This window comes from Manis pentadactyla, chromosome 4 (assembly GCF_030020395.1).
Source record: "Manis pentadactyla isolate mManPen7 chromosome 4, mManPen7.hap1, whole genome shotgun sequence".
NCBI lineage: Eukaryota > Metazoa > Chordata > Mammalia > Pholidota > Manidae > Manis > Manis pentadactyla.
The window spans coordinates 57981509-58008362 of NC_080022.1; the positions used below are offsets into that span (position 1 = coordinate 57981509).

The 26854-nt window shown below is 35.7% G+C and overlaps 1 protein-coding gene across 5 annotated transcripts in view; it reads left to right on the forward strand.

Moving 5' to 3' along the window:
- The window catches only part of LRRC7 (leucine rich repeat containing 7), a 496164-nt gene that overhangs the window by 132360 nt on the left and 336950 nt on the right, over positions 1-26854 (forward strand). The window contains exon 2 of one of the 5 annotated variants that reach the window (XM_057500316.1): positions 22929-23004. The exons of the other annotated variants lie outside the window; for them this stretch is intronic. Within the exon in view, the coding sequence (XP_057356299.1) occupies position 23004 (1 nt within the window). The 5' untranslated portion in view covers positions 22929-23003. The remainder of the gene's footprint in view (positions 1-22928; positions 23005-26854) is intronic. 5 annotated transcript variants of the gene reach the window in all.

Here is a 26854-nt window from a genome sequence, read left to right on the forward strand (position 1 = left end):
TAATGCATGTTATTGACTAATTATTTTGTCATAATGTAAAAATAAGATTAAAGGGAGATTAGATTCACAGCCTGGATGTTCTTGGACTTACTCAAAAATTGAAACCAGGCTCATGCATTTTAGACAGCTTTTCCATTCAAGATAATAATAGAAATTCAGACAAAGAACTTACCAAAAAATATGACTTAAGCTCTTCTCTGGAAGGTCTAAAGATTTAAGCCAGCTTAGTTATCTCTGCAGCCAGATTCTCCCAAGATTCTACTTTGGATACAATTTCAGAAAAGACCCACTATCACATATTTTCCTGGCACCTGTGGCTTAGTAAATCAATCATTTGTGTTAGGGCTTGAATGTCCACTGGACTTCTTTTACCATGTAAATTTCTCTGAGGGATAACTCCAGTCAAATCATAAGATCCTTTAACATAAAACTGATTTTCAGATCATTGACCTCAATAATTGGAAGGAATTAAACATCAAGAGATCTTTGAATGCTGAGAAAGAGAAGGAAGGATAGGAAAATAGATATGTAAGTGAGGGGTTTAAGAAACACTTTTCACATGCTACATATTTTTGCTAAGGATTGTTTCTGTTATATGGTGACAAACTCCTAAAAATAAAATTTAAGTACTTCCTACACCCTTCCTCTCATTTCAGTAGTAAGCAGTTTGCCAATTCATTCCTTTATGCTAGCTTCTCCTTTTCCCCTTGGCAGAGGGCAGGGCTTCCCTCCTCCTACCTGTCCCTGAAACACTTTGCACAGAGTGTTAATGCAGTACTTACAGCCAGCACAGTATTTCATCCTGTCACTTGCATATCTATTTCCTCCCTATTGGGTTATGAGTTGCTTAAGGGCAGGCAAACACATCTTATTTATCTGTCTATCACTAACGTTAGTTACAATATTTGATATATGGTCATTACTCTAATAAAAGTTTACCAAAGAAAAGGAATGCATTGTAACAGATACAACTTGATTCATGCCATGATATTTATTGGAGTTTAAAGACATCTGGTAAATAACTTAACATATTCCAGAACAGTTTTGCAACCAATTTAGACATTGACAAGATGTCAGGCAGTTAGAGATCAAGCATCAACTTTATTACTTTTAAAAGCTAGTTTGGGGCACAGCTGAGATATTTGTCAACAATGGACTATTTCATACTAAATCCATATTTGTACGTACTTCTCCATTCAACCACAGCAAGAACAAAAACCACAGGCCTCCTCATGTGGAGAGTTCCTCCTACAAAATTTGTAGTATTGAAGAGCAGATCAATGTAGCAGATATTTCCTGAAGCAGTCCATCTCAAAGAAAGATGCAGGAAGGGCCTGGGCTACAAATGTCTAGTTCTCCTTCAAATTTTATGAATTAGGTAAAACACTCTACTTCCTAACAAGAGTTAGGAGTGAGATAAGAGACCAAGAGCGTTGGGGGAATTTCTTCACAGAGAAACTAAATGAGTGGATAAAAAGCATCTCCATTAACAAGGTTCCCTAGAATTTTTATCTCTTAAGCTACTGGGCTTAAACATTAGTTAATAGAGAACCAGAGGGAAATTTGTTAGGGCAGTCTCTCCCCCAATATCAACTGTTACTCTTTCATGGGTTTTTCAGGGATTATTTGGGGGCAAAGAGAAGGAACAGTAGATTTAACTCCAAGACCACTCTAAACCAAAGTCATGACACTTCATGTTCTACTTGTTCTCCCAAATAATGTCCTCCATGACTATCAAAGCTTCTGTAATATGGTTAAATTACAATCATTTATTCAACAAATATTGACTCTCTATATATGCCTCTCTCCATTTTCTGGGTGCTTGGGATACATCATGAACACATATTTAAAATCTGAGAAGACACAAAATATTCCCATTCTCAGCAGCTATACTCTAGTTGGGGAAAGCAGATATTAAACAAAATAAATAGGTCATAATTCATTAGAAGGGGAGTCATATTGTGGAAAAGTCAGAGCAGAGTTATGGAGGTTTAGGAGTAGAGAGAGATTTGAGGGCAATTGCAAGTAGGGTGAATAGAATAGGCCTCGTACAAAGGATGACACCTAAGCAAGGAGGTAAACGAGTTAGCCACACCAGTCTACTAATTGGCTAGGATCCATGACTTAAAATTCAACTGGGAGAAATCTCACATCTAGATATTAATTTTGGAATGACGCATTTATGACATGTCACCTATGTATTTAATCTCCTCTCTCAGAGAGGGGCTATTGAGACACTTTTGCCTTTTGGCAAAGTTTAGAAACTTGCAATGGTGAACACCCTAGTCATCAGAGCATGTTTGTAGTGACTTCTTTCTTACGAAATATTTTCAAACCTTTAATTTTTTCCTCTTGAACAATAGACTGAATGTGAGTCTGTCCAATGGCCTGGTTTCTACAAAGTCTGGTGAGCAGGTGTGTTTGGTCCTGGAGCCTCAGTGTTCATTACCATGGACGTGATGGGATTCCTTAGGCCTGTTCAGCTGCTGTCGTTCTTACCATTCTCGTCTGGAGAGCTCACCTCAGCATGTTGCTGACCAAAAGCAGCTGTTGTTATTTTCAGAAATGTGTGCTTCTGGGGACTTAATGAAGATAAATGTCTGCTCTTTCAAGAAACTTGCTTTTCTCAACATTGGACTGTTTCAGACAGACCTTGACTAGAATTTCTTTTTACTGTATCTTTTTTACTGAAATGAAAATAGGCATATAGTGTTTTGTCTCCCTCTATTGTTCTACTGCTTTTAGGGAAAGGTTGCCAGGTAAAATACGACACCTGATTAAATTTGAATTCAGGTAAGCAACAAATAATTTTTTAGTGGATGTATGTCTCAGACAATATTTAGGGCACATTTATATGAAAAATTATGTGTTTCTTATCTGAAACTCAAATTTAATTGGTGTCTATATCAGGATTCTCCAGAAAAATAGAAGCAATAGGATATATATCATCCATCTATCTACTGTTAAAAATCAAAATTTAAATGAGTAAATTTGAAGATCGAATTGACTTTATTAATCAATGCATGAATTGGGCAGCATCCAATGTAGCAAGTAGAGAGATGCTCCAAGGAATTGTACAAAATGGAAGGTTCTTAATAGGAAGGAGGGTAGGGCAAGAAGAAAGGATTATTACATCCTGTTTTGGTGGGGAAGGGAAAAGGCAGGGTTTTTTTTTATCATGCAGATTACCTCACTAGTGCTGATCAGGAAATTTTAGATTGCCTTGTAAAAGACTACACTCCTGGCAAAAATTTAAAATGTAATTAAGTCTTGGCTTGCTGCTATGGCAGGGAAATGACTCCATTTGGGGCTTGTTGATTCTTTTTTTAAAACTACCTATATAAATATAGATTTATCTATATTTATTAAATAATTAGCTCACATGCTTATGGACGTTGGCAAGTCCAAAAATCTAAAAGATAGGTTGGCAGGCTGGAGACCTGAGACGTAGCTGATGTTGCACTTGAAGTCAGAAGGCCATCTGCTAGGAGGTTCCTTCTTTCTTGGGGCAGTCAGTCTTTTTTCTATGAATACCTTCAGCTGATTGGCTGAGGCCCACTCATATTAAGAAGTCAATCTGCTTTACTCAATGTCCACCAATTCAGTTAATCTCATCCAAAAAGCATCCTTACAGAAACATCTCATAGTAATGTTTGACCACAGTCTAGGCACTGTGACCTAGTCAAGTTGACAGAAAATTAACCATCAGTGTCATTTATTTGTATTTGCTTAATCTGACGAGCCTATTTCAGAGGGTCTGAACTGAGTTCCCAAGAGGTTAAGTTCCTCCCTTAGTTGATCTATTTCTTCCTCCTGTTATTCTATATGCCTTTTCCTGTAGTATGTCTCCTTTAATATAGCTTGTCTTTGTTAGATCTTCCTTTCAAATGCAAATTCTATAAATTTCTGTGTTGCTCCAGGAGGAGGGGGTTCCCCAACCCTGGGCAAGTTCCCTGTGAATTAGATGAGGCTGAATAAAGGCAAGGGCAAGAAGTTGAGGAGGTTAAAAGGGGGACCATGTTTATTCCCTCAGAAGTAGATCTCAGTCCCTCCTTGCTCTGGCACTGCTTCCTCCCACTGCCCAGCGTGGGATTAATCCATTCCTAGCACCGGGGTCCGTGGCTTCACCCTGCCAGCTGCCGTTCTCTTGTAGCCCTCCCCTCAGGCTTCCCTTCTCCCCTCTCCAAGCTGTCTGCTCCCACGCTCTCACCGCTCTCTCCCCACCCTCACGGCTCTCTGCTTCCCCGCCCCTAGCACCAGGAGGACTCTGTGGGCAGGCCTCTGGTGACTGGCAGATACATGACCAATTATGTGTCAGGAACTGAAGAGACGAGGGAATGCGTGTTTCTCTCCACACCTCCCCTGGGCTGGTACTCCCGTGACTGACCAGCTGCTCTCTCCCTGGTAAACATTCTATAGGTGTGCAAACAGGCTCTTATATATATATGTGTGTGTGTGTGTGTGTGTGTGTGTGTGTGTGTGTGTATATATATATATACACATATATATACACATACAATAAGCACTACTAAGTCCAGGCAGGAATCCTGGTCAGAAATTTCCATTTTCTCCACATTCTGAAATGTTCCCTAAGAGGAAAGCAATACCTGTACCCTCACCTCTAATGATCTTATCACTTTGAAACTCACCTAAGAATGCTGTATTTTTTGTTGGTTTTCTGCCTTTTTACCCTTAAATTTGTCCAGATTTTCGGGACACTTGCTGTAGTGTCTCCATTCTTCAAGTTGTAGCTTACAGTTGCTGTCACTCTGGACTCTTCATCTGCAGGTTTAAAAGGCCATATCCACATCAGCTTCCTTGGTCCTGCCCCCTCTCAGATACTTGTTCTATACTGCTCTCTGAAATTCCATCTCTCTGCTTTGATTTGATTTCTTTAGGCTCCAGTCACAATTGTTTGATTTAATACAGCTGAAATATCTTCCATTTTTCCACTTTCCTCTATAGGATTAGTCAGAACTTGGTCTCTCCATTTCCTTTTAATATTTGGTTCTCTCGACCTTCAAGATACTATTTTCTATTTCATATCTTTCTAATCTATCCCATAAAATCTCAATATTTCTCCAAAGGAAATCTCCTTTCCTCCAAAGTAATCAGTTAGTTTTCTTTTATTTTGTTTTTATTTTTCTACTGCTTCTATTCAGATAATAAAACTGAAGGATGCCTCTTTTCATGCCACTCCAATTCCTTCTGGATGCTGAACAAAAACTCAATTCTTAAAGTTCAAGTCCTCCAAGTACAGGCTTTGTTATTCCTGCTCATAGCCTTTAGGTATGCAGTAATTTCAGTGACTTATTATCTTTTTTTCACTTCCTCCTAGGGAGGGCAGATTCTTTCACTGTAAGGGATCCCTGTTATTTTTCATTTATTTATTAATCAAATTTACCACTGTTCTTGTGGGTACATCCATAATGAGAGTTCTCTGAATTATAAGGCCATGGAGAGTGCTTGTGTGATTATCCAGCCCAAAGCTCAAGGTCATACAGCAGTAACTCAGACATGATGGCCAGCATCTGCTAAGGTCAGCAGGGCCAATACAGGTTGTTAAGAGTCCCTTCTCCACAAAAACAACCACTTCTTGGGAAAAAAAACTAATGTAAACTACATTAAACCAAGTCAAATCCTACATGGTCCACTTGCTAAAGCTGAAAGGCCATAGTCCTGTACCCTGGTGTCATCAAAAACTCCTCTAGGTGTGTTGATTCACCAAAATCTACTTTTTGCCTACTTATGTTTATGCTTATTTATTACAAAATTGACATTGCAGAAGTGACCTGAGGACATGGCTACAGTGATCTTGAATTCACACTTTTAGCCTCCTCTATTAGGGCCTACAGCTGAGGCTTTGGAGTAAAAACCAAATGTCCCCAGGCAGGCTCCAGAAGGAAGAGAGGAGAAAGGTCTAAGCTATACATCTGTGCTCAACTCCACAAAGCCTACTACTCTTTCCACATCATGGAAAAGAGAAAATGGGGCAAATACCTCCTCATGGAATCCTGAAAAGTGAGCAATAAGTCTGTCCCCTCCCATCACACTCCTATGGCACTTACAACTGTGAACCAGCTCTGGCAGAAGTTCTCGCTCAGTCTGCCATGATGTGACTGTGCATCAGTACCTAGAACGCTTGTTCCAGACCCAGAACCAATCCAGAGAGCTTCTCCTGACAATACTTGCAAGTCCTTGAAGCACTATACCTCCATGAAGATTGCCCTATGCTAGTTTAATTTAGATTTTAATCCCCAGTGCTTTCTTATGCTGATACCACCTCTCTGGTGCCTGACAAAATTGACCCCCTGCCAAAATGCTTTATCCAGAATGACCTCCAAATATGTGCCAGAAAGTAAAGGCTATATTCAAAGCTGCCGTTAACTAAATCAACAAGAAGCTTCTCATATTTGAGACTCCTATCTGCCTCACCTTTCATTTCTGCTCCCAGGAACATACAAAAAAGTGCACAAAATTTCTAGTAGCCTCTCTTACCCCTATTACCAAATTTATTACATTCTACTTCTGTTCTAGACATCCCTATATAATTAAGATGTTGAACAACCATATTTCATGCAACTATGTTTTTATCTTTCTCTGTCATTTTAAAGGGGATAACCTTCCCCTGTCCCGGAGGTTATTGACAAACTCTTAGGGAATAGACAGCTCTGTGATTGCTTTAAGTCACAAAACAATTTTGTCATTAGACCATGTCAGTCCAAATTATTGATCAGTGCTTTAATCTTCATTCAAATTTAAGACTTTGCTTCACTCCCCTCCTCCACTCCACTATCTGTAGTTGCTTGATTGAGTTTAGGGCAAGGTGTGGCCAGAGCCTTTTCACTCCCATACCCTTTACCCTCTCTCTGACTTTCTAGCAATTGTTTCAGAGCCCCCCACAAGACTAAAGGAGCTGGAGAAGCTTTAAAGGACAGGGGAGTTCTTGCTTGGCTAGAGGACTTTACTCTTTCTCAGACTTTACTCTTTACTTCTTTCTGACCTCTGCAGATACACCTCTTTTCTGAATGCCCTCCCAATACCTTCTGCAGCTCTTAGGAATCCTGCATTTCCCTGCAGCTTCTTGCCTGGGTTCCTCACTGTCCCTGTAGACAGCTATATTGGACAGGACCAAAGATGACCCACATGAATTCTCTTCTTTGTGTGCACTACTTCTAAATGCCAGGAACACTCACACATCCTTTGCTCTAACAAACTTGGGAATAGAAACAGACCCCTATGCAGCCAGATAGCCTTCCATAACCTGTTGCGTGCATGCATACGCTGTGTTTGCTCTCTAAGTATGAGTCAAGTACCAGCCTCTGTCTTTGCAACTGCAGGAAATATATTTCAGGCTTCCTGAAGGGTTTCATGGATGCTTCTCTCACTCAGCCTGAAATGATAGAGAAGTAGCATCAGGGATTCTTTACCCTTGGGAGGGAAGGGTACTCATACTATGGCAATAGCTGCTCCAAAGAAATCTCTCCACAAATTCTCCTTCTCTTTCAGCACTTTGATTCCTTTCAAATTGTTGATCTGGCTGGGGGATCTGAAAATTGCAGAACCTGAATTAATTAGCAAACAACAGGTAGGAGTATTTCAGAACACAGATCTTGGAGCCAAGCTGCCTGTGTTTGAATGACAACTTTACTACTTACTAGGTGTGTGACACAGGTAAATTACTTAATCTCTCTGTGCCTCAGTTTACTAATTGAAGACAATAGTGAGGATTACATTAGTTAATATTTGCATAGCTCATATAACAATTCTTGGCATGTAATAAACACTACATGATTATTTACTATTATTCCTTTGTAAATTCTGCATACATCAATCTGGCTTTGGAATATTACATCTGTCATATATTGCTGCCTCTACTGAAGTCTGTATTTGAACATCCTGTTATAATTGTGGATACACCCAGTTATTTTGCTGGTCTAATAGAAATCCACATTACCTGGTGCCTTCATATAATGGCCCCACAATGTTGGATGGAAAACCAGAGTAAACCAGTGAGGCCATGAGAAATTTCTACCCACTGTGAGGCTGATTATGCTACTTCATAGAATAGCAGTGCTACCCAACTTCCTCAATCAAGCCAACAGGAAAGACAGGAGCAAAAGAAGAAGAATGGGACAGGGACCTAGAAAATGACTAGAGAACTCAGCAGAGGAGCTCATTTCTAATCTCTCTCAAGTGCCATCAATTAATGCACTCAGTTCCACAGATTGGAAATCACTATTTCCTCACTTCAAGTTTTATTTCTCAGCAGGGAGAGAATTTAACCAGTGCAATTTGAGTGAGTTCTCTGTGCCCCAGGTCCAGGGTCTTATTGAACGTGTAGTAGGGCCTTTCCCAGAAAGAAGGAATCCTGGCTGGCCAAATAACTTTTCAGGCTGTGTCCAGTGTATTGTCCACATGTATGACCCTCCCATGCCTCACTGTGACTACCTTTCTCTCATTAACCTCTGGTATCCTTGACTTCTGACACACTGCAGCCGCAGTTGCCAAACCACAAGTGATTTGCATTAGGTTCATTTTTTTTAAAAAATCATACTAGAAAAAAACTGTACTTGTGGCCTTTTAATTATGGGTGAAAGATACAGACCAAGCTTCAAGAAACTTCCCCTCTAAATTGTCAAATCAGATGTCACATACAAAGGAACTAAGACGTACATTAAAGGAACAACATACCAGTTTAGAAAACCAATGCATTTCAAATGTTTTAGGCTCATTGGAATAAAGTTAGTGTAAGATACCTCCAAGAAGAAGAAATAGTATTAATAGATTGTTGTGCTCTGAATTTTGTTTTGCTAGACTCTTTGCTCTATGGAGACAGGGACTGTGCCTCTGCTACACCTATATCACCAACACTGATCCCAGTGCCTGGCACATGGTGATGCTTAGCAATACTTGCTCATTGAATGAATGATTAATGAGTAGCAGAAGACATCTTCACTAAGAAAACTACTTGCACTTCAATTTTTGTTTTATTGCCCATACTAAATGAAAAGGAAATCATTAAGTTAAAGCCAGTGGTGTATTTATGAATTCATGTTCCTTGGAGTTTACTGATGAACCCAGTAACAACTAAAACTGATCCACATGAGGCTGTTTATATATGCAGAATAATAAGTGTTTCTGTGAAACAAAAGTCCTCTGGAATATATTCTAGCCCCTTTGGAAGATTCTCTGGTTTTCTTAAAGAAAACTGTTTAATCAGAGGATACTATATTAGAAAGAGTTGACTTAATTTATTTTCAAATTAGTACATAGAAGATATTTGTACTCAATGATTTTTAAATAATGTGCCTGATATTGTATAGCCCAAAGGAAAGGTTGGATTTTTCTTTGTTTTAAAAGTTGTTTGAATTGATGGTGTGACCATATGGTATAAAGTGCAGAAAATCCTTGCATCAGTAATTTCTAAATTCTGTTCTTAAGTTCATTTGCATTTTTTTATAACAGATGTCCACAAACCAGGCACTATGTTGTTTTAGTCTGTGTGAGTTTGAGCATCCTGTTATCAAGACCAAAACTAAATACTTCCATTTTAATTTTAAAGGCAGAAATACATGTGAACTGTTGTGCCATTTGTCTGCATGACTGAAGAGTGACTAATGTTACCCATCTTCTCAAGGGTCATCACACACCATGTTTAATACAGAACATATTTTCACCTATGATATTGGATATGTCACATGTCTCTCAGTTTACTATCGGCAAAACAGAACACATCATAAAAGTGCATCCGTTCTTACTCTCTTTTGGAACCAAGCACTGCAGATGACAGTAAACATGACAGCTTTTGTGATCAGCAACATTGTTGCTGGCATCCCATTGTTAATCATAGTTTGGCAGGACAGTATTACCAGGGATTCACAGTGGAACAATCATTCTTATGTCATCAGCCACAAAATAATTTTAAGCTTTTCCTAAGGCTTTTTTGTTTTTGAGACTTTTTTGCCCTTCAGCCAAACTCTTTACTAAACTTGCTGTAAAATTAATTGTGTGTGTGGGAGGATAAAAGGGAAAAGAGACTATTAAAGGCTCACTCTTTAATTATTGACTTGATGACTATTTTTGCCAACTTATAAGAACCACAATATATCATGAAGGGTACAAGCAAAACTGAGTGTGCTGAAAAGGTGAACTTAAAAAATAAAAAGAATGCAAAAGTAATTTTTATTGAATATGTAATTATAGCACTTAGGAAAGTTATTATTGAGATGAATATTTCTGATGATATGTGAAATGTTGACAGTATTCTAGAAATAGTATAATAAGCATTTAATAGCCATAATGATTCTTTGTGTTTTAAAAAAAAAATCAATGGCAGTCAGGAAAGGGTGAGCAGTTTTATGACTAGCACATTATCCAGACATATTTTCCTCTCCTAGGATCAATTGCAATGTTTATTATATAGACATAATTTATATTTCTGGTGTTATGTATTATCTGCACCATCATTAAGCAAAGTTCATGAGGTGGCCCATTCCCTGGGTTGCTGATCCATCTGCACAGACTCCAGCCTTCAATAACTTAATGCTTTTTTGGTTCTTATGAGACTCTAAAAGAGTCTGAAGAGAAAAAAAACAAAACTTTCAGAGGTATCTTATCTCAGATTCAAAAACCATATTTCACTTTTACCTTGTCCTAATTTATTTCATCTTGAAAAATCTCATGAAAATGAGTTTCTCATGGCATAATTTTTAAAAATTTTAAGTGGTTAAACAATAGATTATTTACTTTATCTAATTATTTAATGCTTCAAGACAAACACAAATCTTGTTTTACTCTGTTTCATAAGTTGGTGCTATATTTTTATATTTCATTGTCAAATCTAAGTGTTTTAGATAGAATTTTAGGGAGATTATGAGAAGTGGAATTTTTAGATGGGACTATTAGAATCAACAATTATTTTTTAATCTTAAATTGCACTTGTTAGCTTGTTTATCCAAGGATGGCATAACTTTAGAGTCTTTTATGATATCCCACTAGTTACATATGTATTCTAAGAATAAATTTAAATCTCTGATATATAGGAAACCTTCAAGAGATTACACTGTACTTCAAATACCCAAAATAGTGTAAATATGTGTTTGTGTGCATATATGGCATGTATATAATGTAAATGTTAAGATATATCAACTTTATTTTGAACTTTGTCCTTAAACTAACACAAAAATACTTCATAATAAAAGGTTATCAACATAAAAGTATAATTAGGTAGATAGATATAGATAAACATGCATTTGATTTCATCACTATTATTTTATCAAAATGTCTTGCATTTCTTTTCTAAACTTGAAAAAGTAGAGTAACTGGTTAGTGTTCTTGTTTTCAGGTATTCTGGATTACAAGATACATAAATCAAAAAATTAAAGACTTGAAAAATTTTGTTTGAGAACTGATGTCCTTCCTTGGAACAGATTTAAAAAATTTGTGGCCTATAATTTCCCTTGTTGCCTCTCTTCCAGAAAGCAAAAAGATACATCAATGCTAGGTCATAGTAAACATACTAGTTTTACAATAAGGTCTTTTCTTTTCTCTCCTTTTTTTACTTAAAGCTAGTTCTACTTGTCTTATAAGTCTCCTCAAATTCTTTTATGATGGAGATAAATAAAATGATAATAAAATAAAATTCTTATTTTTTGGTGCACTTCATTCATCAGTTAAGTGAGAAATTGCTATGTGCACAGCTTTTTTATTAGTACTTTATGTAGAATAAATCATTTCTCTTCTTAAGGAATAATCTGTACAATTGGAGAAGCAAAAAAAAATTGGGGAACAAAAATTAGCCAGAGAATAATTTTCTTCCGATATACAAGCATCTCTAATAGCTAAAGATTTATTTACAGTTGATAATTTAGAGCATTTTATAACTAAACATACATTAACATTTTAAAAGCAATTAAAAAGAATGGTGTCCATTATATGGCACATTTGAGAGACAACTTATGAATTATAGAATTATTAAATAGAGTAGATTACCTAATTTTTGCTTTGGACAACTTTAATTTCTCTGAGCCTTCATCTCTTCATCTATGAAATAGGAAATACATTACTACTTCATGGTGATTTTGATTATTGTGAGATTATAATGTCATAGGATGGCTTTTGTGCACAGTGAAGATTATTTGTGGGTATTTGCAAACTAATTTTCATTTATAAAAGTTAAATTTTTTTAACTTGAACTTAATTTTTCAGTATTTTTAAAGGTAAGCATACAAATCTTATTCTCTTTATAACTAGTACATTTTAATAATTACTTTAAAACTTTATTATTTAAAAATTTTGTTATTTTTAAAAATATTTTCACTTTATTCATAAATCTAATACAGTTTATCTCCTTTATTAGGTATTTCAAGTCCTGCTGTAACAAGCAAAACTTCCCCAAAGACTTGAACCACTCTTGCAAATCTAATCAATTCAATACATAAATGCAGTAAATTTCAAGTTTTCTAATGCATCACAAAAGTATTGTTAACCAAGTAAATTCTCCTGCATATTTCAAGTAAGCATCTGTAGGGGTGGAAAACTTTTCCCTTCTTCCTTTCTAGGTTCTTTGGCTGGACTAATAATTAAATTGACATAAAACAGATTAACAGGAGAAAAACAAATTTGATTTCATAAGTACAGGAGCCCCATAAAAATAAGAGACTCAAACAAGTGACCAAACAAGGAAGCTTTTATACCTTTTAGACAAAGAACAAATAAATTTGTGAAGAACTGACAGACAGATTTGGGCTTCATGTAGTAAACTAATGAAGAAGCAGCAAGGTTTGTTTACATAGACTTTACAACCCTAAATTCTTTGGTGTTGAGAATGCATTCTACCCTCCTGGTACAGAGAAGGTAACTTTCACATGGGAGGTTAATTTTCTGCTCTCATGGGGGACACAGAAGGGTCAGATGTCCTTCTTGCACTGACTGTTTCTAAAGTCATTTGAATTCAAAATAATCAAATACACGTTGGTGGAATATGTGGGGACAGCACATTATGCTCCCCTTCACATTACAACTCAGTAATTCAGTTCTCATTTCATTTGGAATCACACACCCTTGTACCCTAATGTGTCAAAACTGTTTGAATATTATGAACACATTTAATACCATTTATAAAGTGGTTTTCTTCAAGATCTTGATTTTCAATTTCCAAACTTTCCCAGAATTAGAAAGACACTTTTATCTGCTTCTTCTTACATAACATTCACCATTACAATAATAAACAACCCACAAACATTAGTGTTTACAGCAACAAAGATTTATTTTTCACTGTCATTTACATGCTGGCTACATATTAGCTAGGGCTCTGTTCCACTTTCTCTTTGCTCCAGAATCTAAGAAGAAAATGGAAACCATAGCGCGAGTTTGTCACAGAGGGCAAAGAACACTAGTAGAAGTACAGGCTGGCCTTAAAGCCTCCCCTTGGCTTGTAGTCCATTAGCTACTGCGAGTCACATGGCCGAGGCTGACATCCCTGGAGCAGGAGGTATGATCCTCCCATAGGAAGAAACACTCATAAGGAGGATCCTGATAGTATAGGGAAGGGCTTCAAATATTTTTGATCAGTTAAGACATTCTACCACATCTTTATTCAAAATACATATATACATATATATGGCCATATTATTACCTTTTTATTTCTTATATGAATTTTTAACCTAGTACTCAGGCTATAGCTCTCCATTTTCAGCAATGTTGTTACTGCATGACTGAATGCTGAATTCTTTTCATGTTTTTGTCAGCTGATAAGCCTGTCCTAATGCTTAAAAAATATAATGCAAATGGCAGTACCTACACAACTTTAGCAAATATAAATAGAAATACATCATTTTGTTCTTCTCTGAATTCTCTGTTCTCCACCCTTTCTGGTTACATTTTGCTTGTATAGTTGCATGGATTTTGTTCAGGCCAAAATCACTCACCTAACATCAATACAAGGAATTTTGCTGTTCTACTGTTGCAGTCATTTTGGCCTCAGAAACAGTCTTGCATTCACCATTACTCAGACCCACCCATCTGACTGCTCCAGAAATTATATGTACATTCATTTAACCTTTTACATTCACCTTTTGGGAGGCTAGATCATACTGTTTTCTCATATTAAACTAATCATTGACAATAAGCAACTTGCAAGTCATTTTTATATATGTTTGTAAGCAACAATTCATTCATTCTATAACATATCTGTGCACTATTGTTTTTTAAGATGCAAGACTAATTTAACTAACAAGATTATAAAAGGAATTGAAAGTCAGGCAGAGGAATTTAGGTTTAATGATATAGGAAATAGGAAATAACTGAGTTTTCTGAGGCAGGAAATAGGAAAACAGCATGGTGTCATTATCATAGTGTGGTAAAGAATATGGGGTTTTATGTGAAACCATCCTGGATTGGAATACCACCAGTATGGTCTTAGTATCCCCATCCAGTAATGAAAATCATACTACCTACCTCTTAAGGCTGTCATTCAATAACTGACTAAACAAATGTTAGGTTCCTTCTTTGTACTAGGCATTATTGAACAAAGCATACTAAGTTCTTGACCTCATTATGCTCACAGTTTAGGGACAAATACAGAAAATATGCAAGGAAAGAAGCAAATTAATAGTGAACAATTGTGATAAGGGTTCAGAAGGAAAGGAACAAGTGATACAGAAGTAGGTAGGGTATGTGTCTTTAAATGGTAAGGGAAAGGCTCTCTAAAATGGAGACATTAATGAGGAATAATAAATGAGAACAAGTTTCTGTGTCTGTTGGGGGCCCTCCCACATTCTCTTGACCCTTAACATGCTACTATGTGCCCATGGCATCTAAGTGCAAACACTATTGATTTTCTAGAGAAAATTCTTTCAGCTTGTGTTCAGTGAAGCTTGGAAGTACTGAGAAGTTAATGCCTCCAGGAACAGCCTTCAGCCATTGACAGATGGGAATGGGATAATAAATAGCCCACCTTCCTCAACCCTCTGATGGCTCACGCTGAGGTATATTTCCCACAGATAGAGCATTAGTTTCCCAGAGTGGGAATCACTGCATTACATACCTATTACTGGCTTCCTTCCCTCCCCGATCTCACCTCTTCACTTATTCTTCTACTAGAATTTCCTAAGATTGCCTCCCAAGCAAAATATTTATTTTCAATTTTTGTCATAGGCACAGTCTTCTGTAGGGGGAACCAGCCTGAGAGAAAGATCATCTCTAATCAACTAGGAAAGTATCTGGCATAAAATAAGCACTCAGCAAATGTTCTTCTTTTCCTTACCTTTCTCCCCCAAATTAAACCTGCATGTGAAATGTTTTAGGCAGTCATCTTGGAGGTAACTAAAGTTAGTGTCCTACAGACCCATGAAGAAGCATATTGTTACTGTAGAACTGACAAAAAGCAATGAAGACCCAGATAGGCCAAGATGTGATGCCAGTGAAATTTAGTTACAATGGCCCACTTATATTCTTTTGTATCTTTCATTGTACATTACACACTCTGGTGGACCATGTAGTTTTTGTTTGTTTGTTTGTTTGTTTTTGAGAGGGCATCTCTCATATTTATTGATCAAATAGTTATTAACAACAATAAAATTCTGTATAGGGGAGTCAATGCTCAATGCACAATCATTAATTCTCAAGCCTAATTCTCATCAGTCTCCAATCTTCTGAAGCATAACGAACAAGTTCTTGCATGGTGAACAAATTCTTACATAGTGAATAAGTTCTTACATGGTGAACAGTACAAGGGCAGTCATCACAGAAACTTTCGGTTTTGATCACGCATTATGAACTATCAACAATCAGGTAAAATATGAATATTCGTTTGATTTTTATACTTGATTTATATGTGGATCCCACATTTCTCCCTTTATTATTATTACTATTATTATTTTTATTTTTAATAAAATGCTGAAGTGGTAGGTAGATTCAAGATAAAGGTAGAAAACATAGTTTAGTGTTGTAAGAGAGCAAATGTAGATGATCAGGTGTGTGCCTGTAGACTATGTCTTAATCCAAGCTAGACAAGGGCAATAAAACATCCACGGATGCAGATTTCTCTCAAAACAGGGGGGTGAGGTTCTAAGCCTCACCTCTGTTGATCCCCAATTTCTCACCTGATGGCCCCCCTGCGACTGTGCCTGTCTTAGGTTGTTCCTCCCTTGAGGAATCTTACCCGTCTCTGGCTAACCAGTCATCTTCCGGGGCCATACAGGGAAATGTGAAGTTGGTAAGTGAGAGAGAAGCCATATTGTTTGAAAAGGTTAGCTTTTTACTTCTTTGCAGATTTATGCCCTGTGGCTTCTATGCCCAGCATTTGTCTTGAGTATTTTTACCACTTGGAGGAATTATGATACTCGGTAAATTCGATATGAGGCACGAATTCTATTTAAGGGTTATAATTAGGAAGGAAGAAGAAAAGCTATAGAAGTAGCAGGCGGAAGAAAACATGGGAAGATTGATTATTTCTTTGACATATCTTCTTGTAGAGTAACTTAAACATGTATAGGTTTTTAAACTACTAATTAAATTGAGCACACACATTAACATAATAGGAATACAGTTACATAACCAAAGCAGATCTATAATTACCAGCCATCTCCAGTGAAACCAAGAGAACCAGTTAGGCACCCTAGGCATTTGTGAAAATTTATCTATGATATGATGGATGGACCATGTAGTTTTATGGAGTGGTATAAGACAGTAGGGGTTCCGGGAATATACCCTTGGGTAAGAGAAATTATATACACTATTGGGCAAATTAAAGTAGAGAGATCAGAACTGTTCTCTGAAATTGGTTAGAGCTTCCTGGGCTTCCTGCTCTTAGTTGTTGTACCTGGTTTACCAGGTATCAGTACCAGGGGAAATGTGGAGGGGCCTCTGATCTCCATCAGAACTCTCAAAGCCAATATATATATGAATATGTGCTCTCTATATTCTATATGTATATATATGTGAATATATAATTCTCAAAACCAATTCATATATATATATGAATATATACATATAATGCATAAAGTCTAAGTTAAAAACTATCATGTGCTTGCTATGTATAAGTGCATTTTCAAGTCAAGTATTCCTTGTCCTTTCTTCCAACTCATTGGTCACTTCTGCACTAGCCTTAAACGGGTAATCTGAAGATTCTATTGGCTCTTGGAAATTTTTTAAATTAATTTCCTACCAGGACGACAAGGTCTTATCTGTCACCTCCTTATCTCTCCAGTCTGTTCTTGAGTTACTCAATTTCATGCTTATTAGGCTCAAGCACAATGGCCATTATTTAGCTCCTCAGAGTATTCCATATACTTTGGTGTGTTTTTGAATGTTGATCTTTCTCCCTGGAATTTCATTACTGGCTGCTTACAAAGATAGCTCTCTTTTATTCCTTAGTTGTCTGGTTAAATGTTACCTGTTAAGTGAGGTTTTCTCTGACCACCTTCCCTAAGAAGATTATCCACTAGCTATTGCTACAATAATGCTGAATAACAAACAACAACAAAATCTCAGTGGCATGCAATAAAGAGCATTTATTTAGCCCAAATGTCTGGGAGTTGGTTAGGGCTTGTTTATTTCTCATTTCGGCTTGTTTATGTCTGGAGGTCAGTTAGAGGTCAGCTCATCTAGGGTGACTCTGCTGTACTATTCTGCTCTGTATGCTCATTTTTGTCCTAGGGCCAGTGGGCTAATCTGGACATGTTCATTTCATAGCTCTTATACATGGCAGAGGTGTAACAGTATGAACAGAAATACACAGGCCTTTTAAGTGAGAACTGGTCCACCATTATGTCCACCTATTCAGTTGACAAGAGAAAGTTAACAGAGCTCAACTCAGCATTAGTGGTATACTCCTCCCTTGGATATATGAGGGGTGGGAAAGGGATATTTCTGAGTCATGATAACCTACTATAAAAAGGTCTCCTTTTGTTACTGTAGCTCAGTGTACTCATTTTGTTCCCTTCCAAAAAATTGTGTTTTTTGTATTCAATTGTCTTGTGTTTGTCTTGCCCATGAAACTTTATATTAAACAAGCAAAAAAGAATAGCATATACTGTGATAACAGATTAAACCATAATTATCAGCGGTTTAGTACAATAAAAGTTTATTTCTCCCTCTTGCTATAGTTCAGTGCAGATTGAGAAGCCCTCCTACTGTGTAGCTGTGTTAACTTGTCTGTGCCCCCTAACAGGGGAAAAGAGAACCAAAAGGTCAAATGAGATGGTTTTTCCCAAGGCCAGGCCTAGGAGGGACTTCAGTTACCTTTATTCACCATTGTCCAAAAGACAGTCACCTGGCCCCATTCTGGCTGCAGTAGGAGATGGTGGGCACAGAAACCCAGTCTTTTTTGTGTTTCCAAGAGAAGCAAATGATGTGAACACACAGCTTTGTTTCTACCCAGATTGTGAGGTCTTTGGTGGCAACATTTAGTCTGGTATGGTACATGGCAAGAAAAAAAGCTCTTCAGTTCCTCAGTGAATGAATAAACTATTCCAGCAATGAATTGACCCCAATGTCAGTTTTTTCACCTATGAAAAGAGAATAATGATACATACCTAACAGAACCATTTTAAGATTAAAGAGGTAATCTCCATGATAGAAAGTTGATTTATAGGAAAGATGAACTTCCTGAGAGTCTCTCTTGGTTGATGACTTCTGTTTCAAAAATGCATAGGAAATATTGTTGCATATGACTTACTGTCTGTGATAATGAAGAAAAATTGTTGATGTAAGTAAATATGTGTGTGGATACATGAACCCAGAATTTAAGGTTTATTTAAGATCATGACTGAGATAGTATGATCTAAAAAAATGTGAAGGCGGGAGACTGATAGCAGAGGGAGGCAAAAGGGTGCCCCCCCCCCACATCTAGTCCAGTCTTGGGTCCATCTGCAAGGCCGCCTTCCCTCACCAGCACCACCCAAGCCAAGCAGCTCTATGGGCATCTACTCCTCTCCCTCCCTGTAGAATTGAAGGGATTTGGAAAGGGGCATAAATGTAAAAGGAATAAATGAAAGCCTTATAGTGATTCACAAGGCTCTGACACTTTTTTTTTTCTTTTTACTGGCCTTGATGTAAAGCATGCACATGGAAGAAACTTAAGGAGTCTTGGTTTTGTTGATTGAAATTCTTTAAAAATTTAATGAAACATATAAAATGCTTGGGACATCCAAGGTGCTGAGTGATCACTGAGTCAGAACGCTGCCATGAACCCTTACCCTGCAGAAGGCCCCTCCTCCAGACTCCTACAAACAGTGTGCACACTTGCGTCATACCATATTTCAGATTAAATTTAAGTCTGCTTTGGATGTCTGCCCCTCAACTATAAACTCTTCTAGGGAAATGTATTCATAACTTGTCCCAGAGCCCACACAGGCTGGATACTCAGAAGGCTTCAGTCTTACATTAGGAATTCTGTTTTGCCCTTCTGGTTTCTGAAAGTCCTTGATATCTGGACTTTAAAACTCTGCCTTTGTATTCAAATGGTATATAGTGCTACCTCTAAGATGTCTTTTGCTACACACAGATCTTAAAAATCCAGTGTTGAGTGTATGATGTCGTGCTTTCTGGACTCTAATTCTTTTAGGTTGATACCTGTTAGATGTGATAACAAACCCTAATGAATTTTCTGAAGATACTGGTGACCTTCAAAGTATAGTAGATTCTCACTGTCTATATGGCTGTGGTGAAATTCCTCCTGAAATAATGAACAGACTGTGGCTACTTAAAATGTCTTGCAAGTTTTTTATTTAACCTAAATATGTTCTCTACCATAATCCTTGCTTGAGTTAGTATTATCAAATTTCTGTGATACTTAGTGCTAGTACTTCATTAGCTCTGAAAACATTATTAACATTAAATTGTCAAAGACTATTAGTAGTCACATCACAAAACACTGAGAGAACATTAACCATGAGACAGTTAAAGTTCTTACCCAATTCAATGTCTATTTCAAAGCATTCTTGACATTTCAAACCCCCTGCAAATTTATTTTAATACAGTAGTAATTGGAAACCTAAATCTAAAACTTTAGTATTATCAGGAGTGCCCATTTTGCCCTCTGGATTTGAAAGGTTAGTTTTGATGAACATTTAAGCACTTTCATTAGGCAATCTCATTAAAATATAATTGAAATATGAAGCTGAGAGTTGTAGTGATTGGCATCCAAATCTAGCCTATTTACAGGTCAGCCACAGCTCAAGCACTGTACCAATAATACTTGTTATGTATTTCAATGCCTGCAGAGTGACAAACCCTGAAAAGAAGCATAACTGAACAAGGCTTTGCTACCAGGACACCATGGTTTAAGTAGGAGCTTACACCTAATGACTTTCCATGCGTACTTTCTACTTCCAAGTAGCAGGTCAGAGGCAGGTCATACTGGGATTAAACAGCTCCAGTTTGGGCCGTGCAGGAAGGAAGGGGCTGCAAATAAGGAGCACTAGCTAGTGCTCGTTGGCATCCACCTAATGCATACAGTGAATGGATTGTGTGTGTGTGTGTGTGTGTGTGTGTGTGTGTGTGTGTGTGTGTGATCATTTACACACAAAGCTCTGAGTGAAGGGGTTATATTTTAATGTTGACTAAAAAACTGGAAATCTGAAATACCACTGAAGGAATGTAGCCCAAAAGCAAGGAATTTTTTAAAAGACTTTTGAACAATGCTTCCATATATAAGCTCTCCCACTAAGTCTTTTAAAATGGACTTTACCCTGTAGGGTCAGGTACTTAGCCAAGCAAACACTGGACCTATCAGGATATTGAAGGCATTGATAACAAACAAACTAACCTTTAAAATTTATTTTTCTTTTAAGTATCTTGTTTTAAGTTATTTAGTAAAAGAGAACTGTCAAGGCTGGTATTCTGGTCTCTATTCTACCAAAGGTTCTTTTTTTTTTTTTTCTCATTCGAGATTGGCCTTAAAAATGTGATGTCACATGTAACAAACTTGGTATTAGGTCTTTTGTAAAAGAAAAATGAAATACTGTGTTGAAAAGAATGTGTCTTCCTAATATTATCTCCCTTTTCTGAAGAGTATGTATATAACACTAGCCATGTCAGGGTTCAATTCCTGTAACTATAGTATAATAATAACTATTATTATAGTAATATTATATAGTATAGTATCATATAGTATAATTATATAATAATAATTATGTTAAATTCAGACATATATTCCTTTCATTATATTGAATGATAAATCTGCCTGAAAGTACAGAGGTGATTTTTATTTTCAAAAAACTAGAAAGAAGATAACATTTTAAAGTATATATCACTTTCTTAGGTACTTGAATGATATATTTTAGGCTTCTAATTTTACTTGTTAAATACCTTTCTTTAAAGGACAGTGCTTAGCTGTTAAGAGCTTACTTTATCATTTTTTTAAAAAGCTATGAGACAATTAATGTTAATTACTATTGCCATTTTACAGATAAAGAAGCTAAAACAGATGATTCCATTTTCTAATCTGTGGACCTAGACTGTATTAAGTTGTGTTTATTCAGACTGTATTTTTGTATTTCTATAAAATTCAAGATAATATATTGAGGACTATAAGCATTTTGTAATATACCACTGTAATTAATGTTGGTATGTAAATCACTTTTAATTTTAGTATAAAAGTTAAGACAAAAGAACAATCATAACTACAAAAATGTTAATTTCTATTCATTTTAATAATGCATTTATAATCAGAAAATTACTTCAGCCTAAACACATGGCTTGCTAAGCTTTATCTATCCTAAGCCTGTGCATTTTTACAAGTAAGGAATTACTTAATCAAGTAAACATAATTGCCAGCATTTTAATTGCTATTTATATATTTTCACTACTGTTTTTATTTTCCAAAATATTCTCTGGAGTCCAAATTTTAAGAAGAGAATTTTTTAGTATCTAAGCCTTACTGTGTACAATTGACTTTATTAAGCAGATCTTAAATATTTTCTTGGTCCTTTTACTCCTCTTTTTAAATTTTTGATTAGAAAATTGAACTAAATAATAACAACAAAACCTTTCCTTATGACTCTTACAAGCAAGCCCTATCTGACTCTGTGCATGGACTTTCAACTTCTCTGTTCTGCTGAGAAATGGAGGTTCCCTTCAGTCCTGACTTCTACATTTAATAATTATATAGAGATTCTTGGGTTTTATAAATGTAAAAGATTTATATTAAGTATTCAAACAAATAATTTCAAGGAATAATTGCCTTCTTTATTTCTTGTATCAACCATGGGTCCTCATTTCATAGATCACAATTACAATACTAAAAAAAATGTGTTTATTGCATTATTCTCATGGCAGTCACTTTTCTAAAATACATTTAATTATTACAAGTACATGTGGATATTTTAGACTCCATTACTGTAATAATAATATATTGAACACATCAAGCTATGAATATAGGCACATCTAATGAGTGCCAGTGTAAAAGCACTTTGTTTTAATAATCACTGAGAATTACCAACTCAGAGTTTAAGGTGTAATAGTAAGAACATAAAACTTTATTCATTCTGAATAATTAGAGCTAAAGGTAATTCTGACCCATAAGAATCTAAATTAGGTAACATTTTAAAAGAAATAATTTTATAATATTCAAAATGTTGGGAAAACAACATTTCACAGTTATTAGTTACTAGAAATAAAACAAGAAGGAAAATCACTATACAAAGAATTTTCCTTGCAGCTATTGAAGTGTTGCTTTAAGAAGGACTATTGACTAATACTTTCATCCTTTGATTCCACAATGAATTTATATATTCACAGCTCAGATATTTAAAGTGGTAGTATTTGTAAAACTACTCTGATAGGATGTGTAACCTGATGATTAGAAAAGCAACTGATTAAGCTCTTCACATTCCATTCTTGATTATTATGTTCATTTAGATGCATTTGTCAATTTATCAGTACAGTTAATTAAAATTTTTAAATTTTCTTTTTTTTTAAAGGAGCCCGCTACATGAAAAAAATGCAAGTCAAAGTGGTCACAACCTAGAAGTCTGCAGAGACAGGAATAACTAGCAAGTAGATACTATATTATTTTCCTATGCTTAAATATATAGAATTCAGTAGTGTTCTGGGAATTTTCCTTTATATGACCAAGTAGTCTTGTAACTTTAGATTCATTCTTAATAGTATTTATGGTAACTATATTACATCACAAAATAGGAAAAAAAATGATAACTATGGATTTCAGGAAAAAAAATTTCTAACAATAATGAAATGATTATTTAGTCAGAAACATGAGTTTAAATATTGTTATCCTCTCTTAGGCCTTATTTTTAGGGCCCTAATTTCAACAATATATTCCTGCATAAAAAGAGTGAGAATATTTAACCACTATGGAAATGTATTAATTCCTCTCAGAAACCATTAATAGAAATTATAATCATGCTTTTAAGAAATACAGTGAAATTATATTTACTTTTGAAGGTTACATTTCAAAATTTCAAGGTAATATCAAATGAAATCCAGACACAAAGCTGCAACTCTCCATATATCAGTACTCACTGACATTTTCAAGAAATGGAATAGGAGGTTCAGTGATAAAAACATGCCATATTTGGATGAATGGATTAAAAAAGGACTTAAGAATGTGAGATGGGTAAATAAGATTATTTGAAAGGCAAGAAGAATCTTTGAAAATCTCATTGTTCCATATTAAAGTGCCTGGAGTTGATTCTTTTTCTCAAATGTATCTTGAAGATTGTAATAGAACCACAAAATGTTAAAGGTAAAAGGATTTTAGAAAGCATTTACATTAAATCTTTCCTTGGTATGGATTAAGGATTTAAGTTTGCAATTAGAAACTGATTTTATAGTTAAAATTACATACATATGTATTTATATACACACACACATAAATATATTTTTATACATACACAAATAATAGACATCTTTTTAAAGTTAAAACAATACAGTTAATTTTTAATTTAACAGATAGTTTTTAATGGTAATGGTGCTTACAATTTGCAAAGAGAAATGTCTAAGAAATGATGGCAGTATCCACAAGTTATTTTAGTAATTATAAATAAATATTTTTCTATTTAAAATCTTAGAGTATTATAAATTCTATAATTATAAAAAATGTTTAAAATTGTGTTTCAATTGCTTAACAATAGAGATTCCTAATAAATTATATAAGCCAACAGAAGTTTTTTCCCATTCAATCTTTTAAGGCTTCACAACTGAAACACATGAATGATAAGCACCTCACATATAAACTCTGTCCAATATTTATGCAATTGGAACCATATATTTTGTTGAGAAGAATGCTAACCAATGACTCAACAGAGATGAAAAACATCATTATAATGTAAATGATTAGCTCTTAGTGTATTTGGTTTATAAACTTAGACTCTTATCTTGGGTTGTCATACAGTGATACGAGCTTATACTGAGGCAAGTACAAAGGAAAGCACCTGAAAAATTCAGACTTTTAAAATAATTCAGTTGAGCTGTCTTTGTATTAATGGAGAGAAAATTGTGAAAATGTGTCTAGAAATACTTTGGTTAATAGACATCAATTTTTAGCTCAGAAGAAAATGAAGATCATAGTTTAAAAGGTATTAAAGAATTTAAAACAAGAGTTAATAAAAAAGGAAAAACACCTGGTGGACTGTTGGGGGAGAATCTGGTGGTGGGAGTCCAGGAAATTGATGCTTGCAGTAATCCATGTAGGAAATTTTAGGAGTCAAACTAAAGTGGTGGCAGGAGCAATAAAGAGTGGGACTTTAGTTTGAAACAAATACCTTCTTCACTGGATTCTACAGGAACTTGGTTTGGACTGCCAGTGATACTGTTATTTGAGATCTAGAACATTAAAATAAGAGCAGTTACCTTTCAGTAGAGGATGTTAAAATGGTAACTAGTTCGGAGTGTGAAATTCAGGTGCCTCTAGTGTAGCAAAATGGAGACATTGCACAGTTAGTGGGAACTGAAGTTCTAGGATTGGAAGACACATAGGCTGGATATATTTGAGTAGAGATAGTGGTTGAAGCCACCAGAGTTTAATCCGACAGAAAACATGTACAGAGGAAAGGGGAACATTGCACAGGTACAAGTCTCAAGACCATCAATATTCAATTAGTCAAATCCTGTTTAGAGGAAGAGGAATCAGCCACCAAATTTGAGCAATAGTCGGAAGTACTAGGAAAACTGGCTTCCAGTATTTCTGTTTTGTTTCTTAATTTTTAAAGAAACCAAAGAGAGAGATATTCATAGAGTTTAACAGTGTTAAATGCTGCTGAAAATCCTAAAGGATGACTGAGGGAAAAAAAGCTTTTGGACATCAGTTATTCAGTCTTTGGGAACACTAATGGAGATAATCCAATTCTGGAGGCTACATAGATTTATGAATCCTTTCAGTATACTGTCTTTATTATTTACCTTACATCCTTCCTATATCAGTTATAATAATAGAATTATGTGTTTCAGATTTATCTTTAGGTAGTTTTATTTTTTTTAACTCATATTAACTTATTCTCACAATTTCATTCAGTTATAAACACCCTAAAACTTCCCAAAATTGGAATAGCTAATTCAATTTATTGCACCTTGGTTAAAGAAATCTTTATTATTGGACAATCCTACTAAGTATTATTTCATTTAGTAATCTCATAAATGGTTTCTCACAGTAGGCTAACAAATATTCCATTTGCCTCTGTGTTGGGAAAAACCCAGTCTTCCTGTGTTCTTTTTTACTCTCACATTTCCTAACACATTCACAACACTTCTGACACTAGATGTATGGGAGTTTTTCCCCACAGCAAGACTTTTCTGTTACATCAGCTGGACATCCTACAATTTAACTCAATTCTGACACTTGCTACCTGGAAATAGCATTAGTTCCCACAGTTCAAGGCTCAGTCCCACAAGACTGCCCCCACCCACCCACACTCCAGAAAGCAATGGCAAGTAGTAGGTCCCAAGTCACCCACATATTCAGTCTGACTTGGCTACAAACTGAGTTCCCATGACCTACTCCCCTTGGATTAAATTATTTACTTGAACAATTCACAGAACTCAGGGAAATATTTACTTATGTCTATTAGTTTATTAAAGGGTACCGTAAGGATACAGATGAACAACCAGATGAAGAATTGTAGAGCAAGATAGGGGAGGGTTCCCAAGCTCAGGAGCTCTGTCCCTGTAGCATCAGGGTGTATAATCCTGCTGGTATGGGGATATGCTCAACACCTAGAAGTTTTCTAAACCCCATACTACTGCAATTTTGTGGAAGCTTTCTGACATAAGCATAATCAATTCCTAACTCCATTTCCAGCCCCTGCAACTCCCTGGAGAATGGGAGATGGGCTGAAAAATTCCACGATTCTGATCATGACTTTGTCTTCCATTGACAGCACCCATCCAAGAGTTATCCTGGAGCTCAGAGTCAACTTCATTAGGACAAAAGACATTTCCATTTTCCAGGAGATGCTAAGGGATTTAGGAACCCTGTGTCAGGAAATGGGAGCAAAGACCAATATATATATATATATTTTTTATTATTATTTCCCAGCCTCACAAATAATAACTTCAACCAGTATCTGCATAAAGTAAGTACTTTTAAGTAATTACTGAATGAATCAGTGAATCAGTGGTCTTTTCCCTTTGGATTATTCCCACATTCTTGTTAAAGTACTATCATCTTCTTACAGAAAATGCTCTGAATTATTTGACTGTTTCAAATCCTTAAATAAACAAATAAGACTAAAGGGAAAATGGGATTATGTAACACTTTTATGTGAGATTTTTACCTAATTCTCATTAGTTCTATTTTACTTTTCTTGTCCTAGCACTATAAACTTAATTTTTTCATAATTGAAATTAGGGCATTATAACCATTCAAGCTTTTTAAACTTTGTCTTTGGAA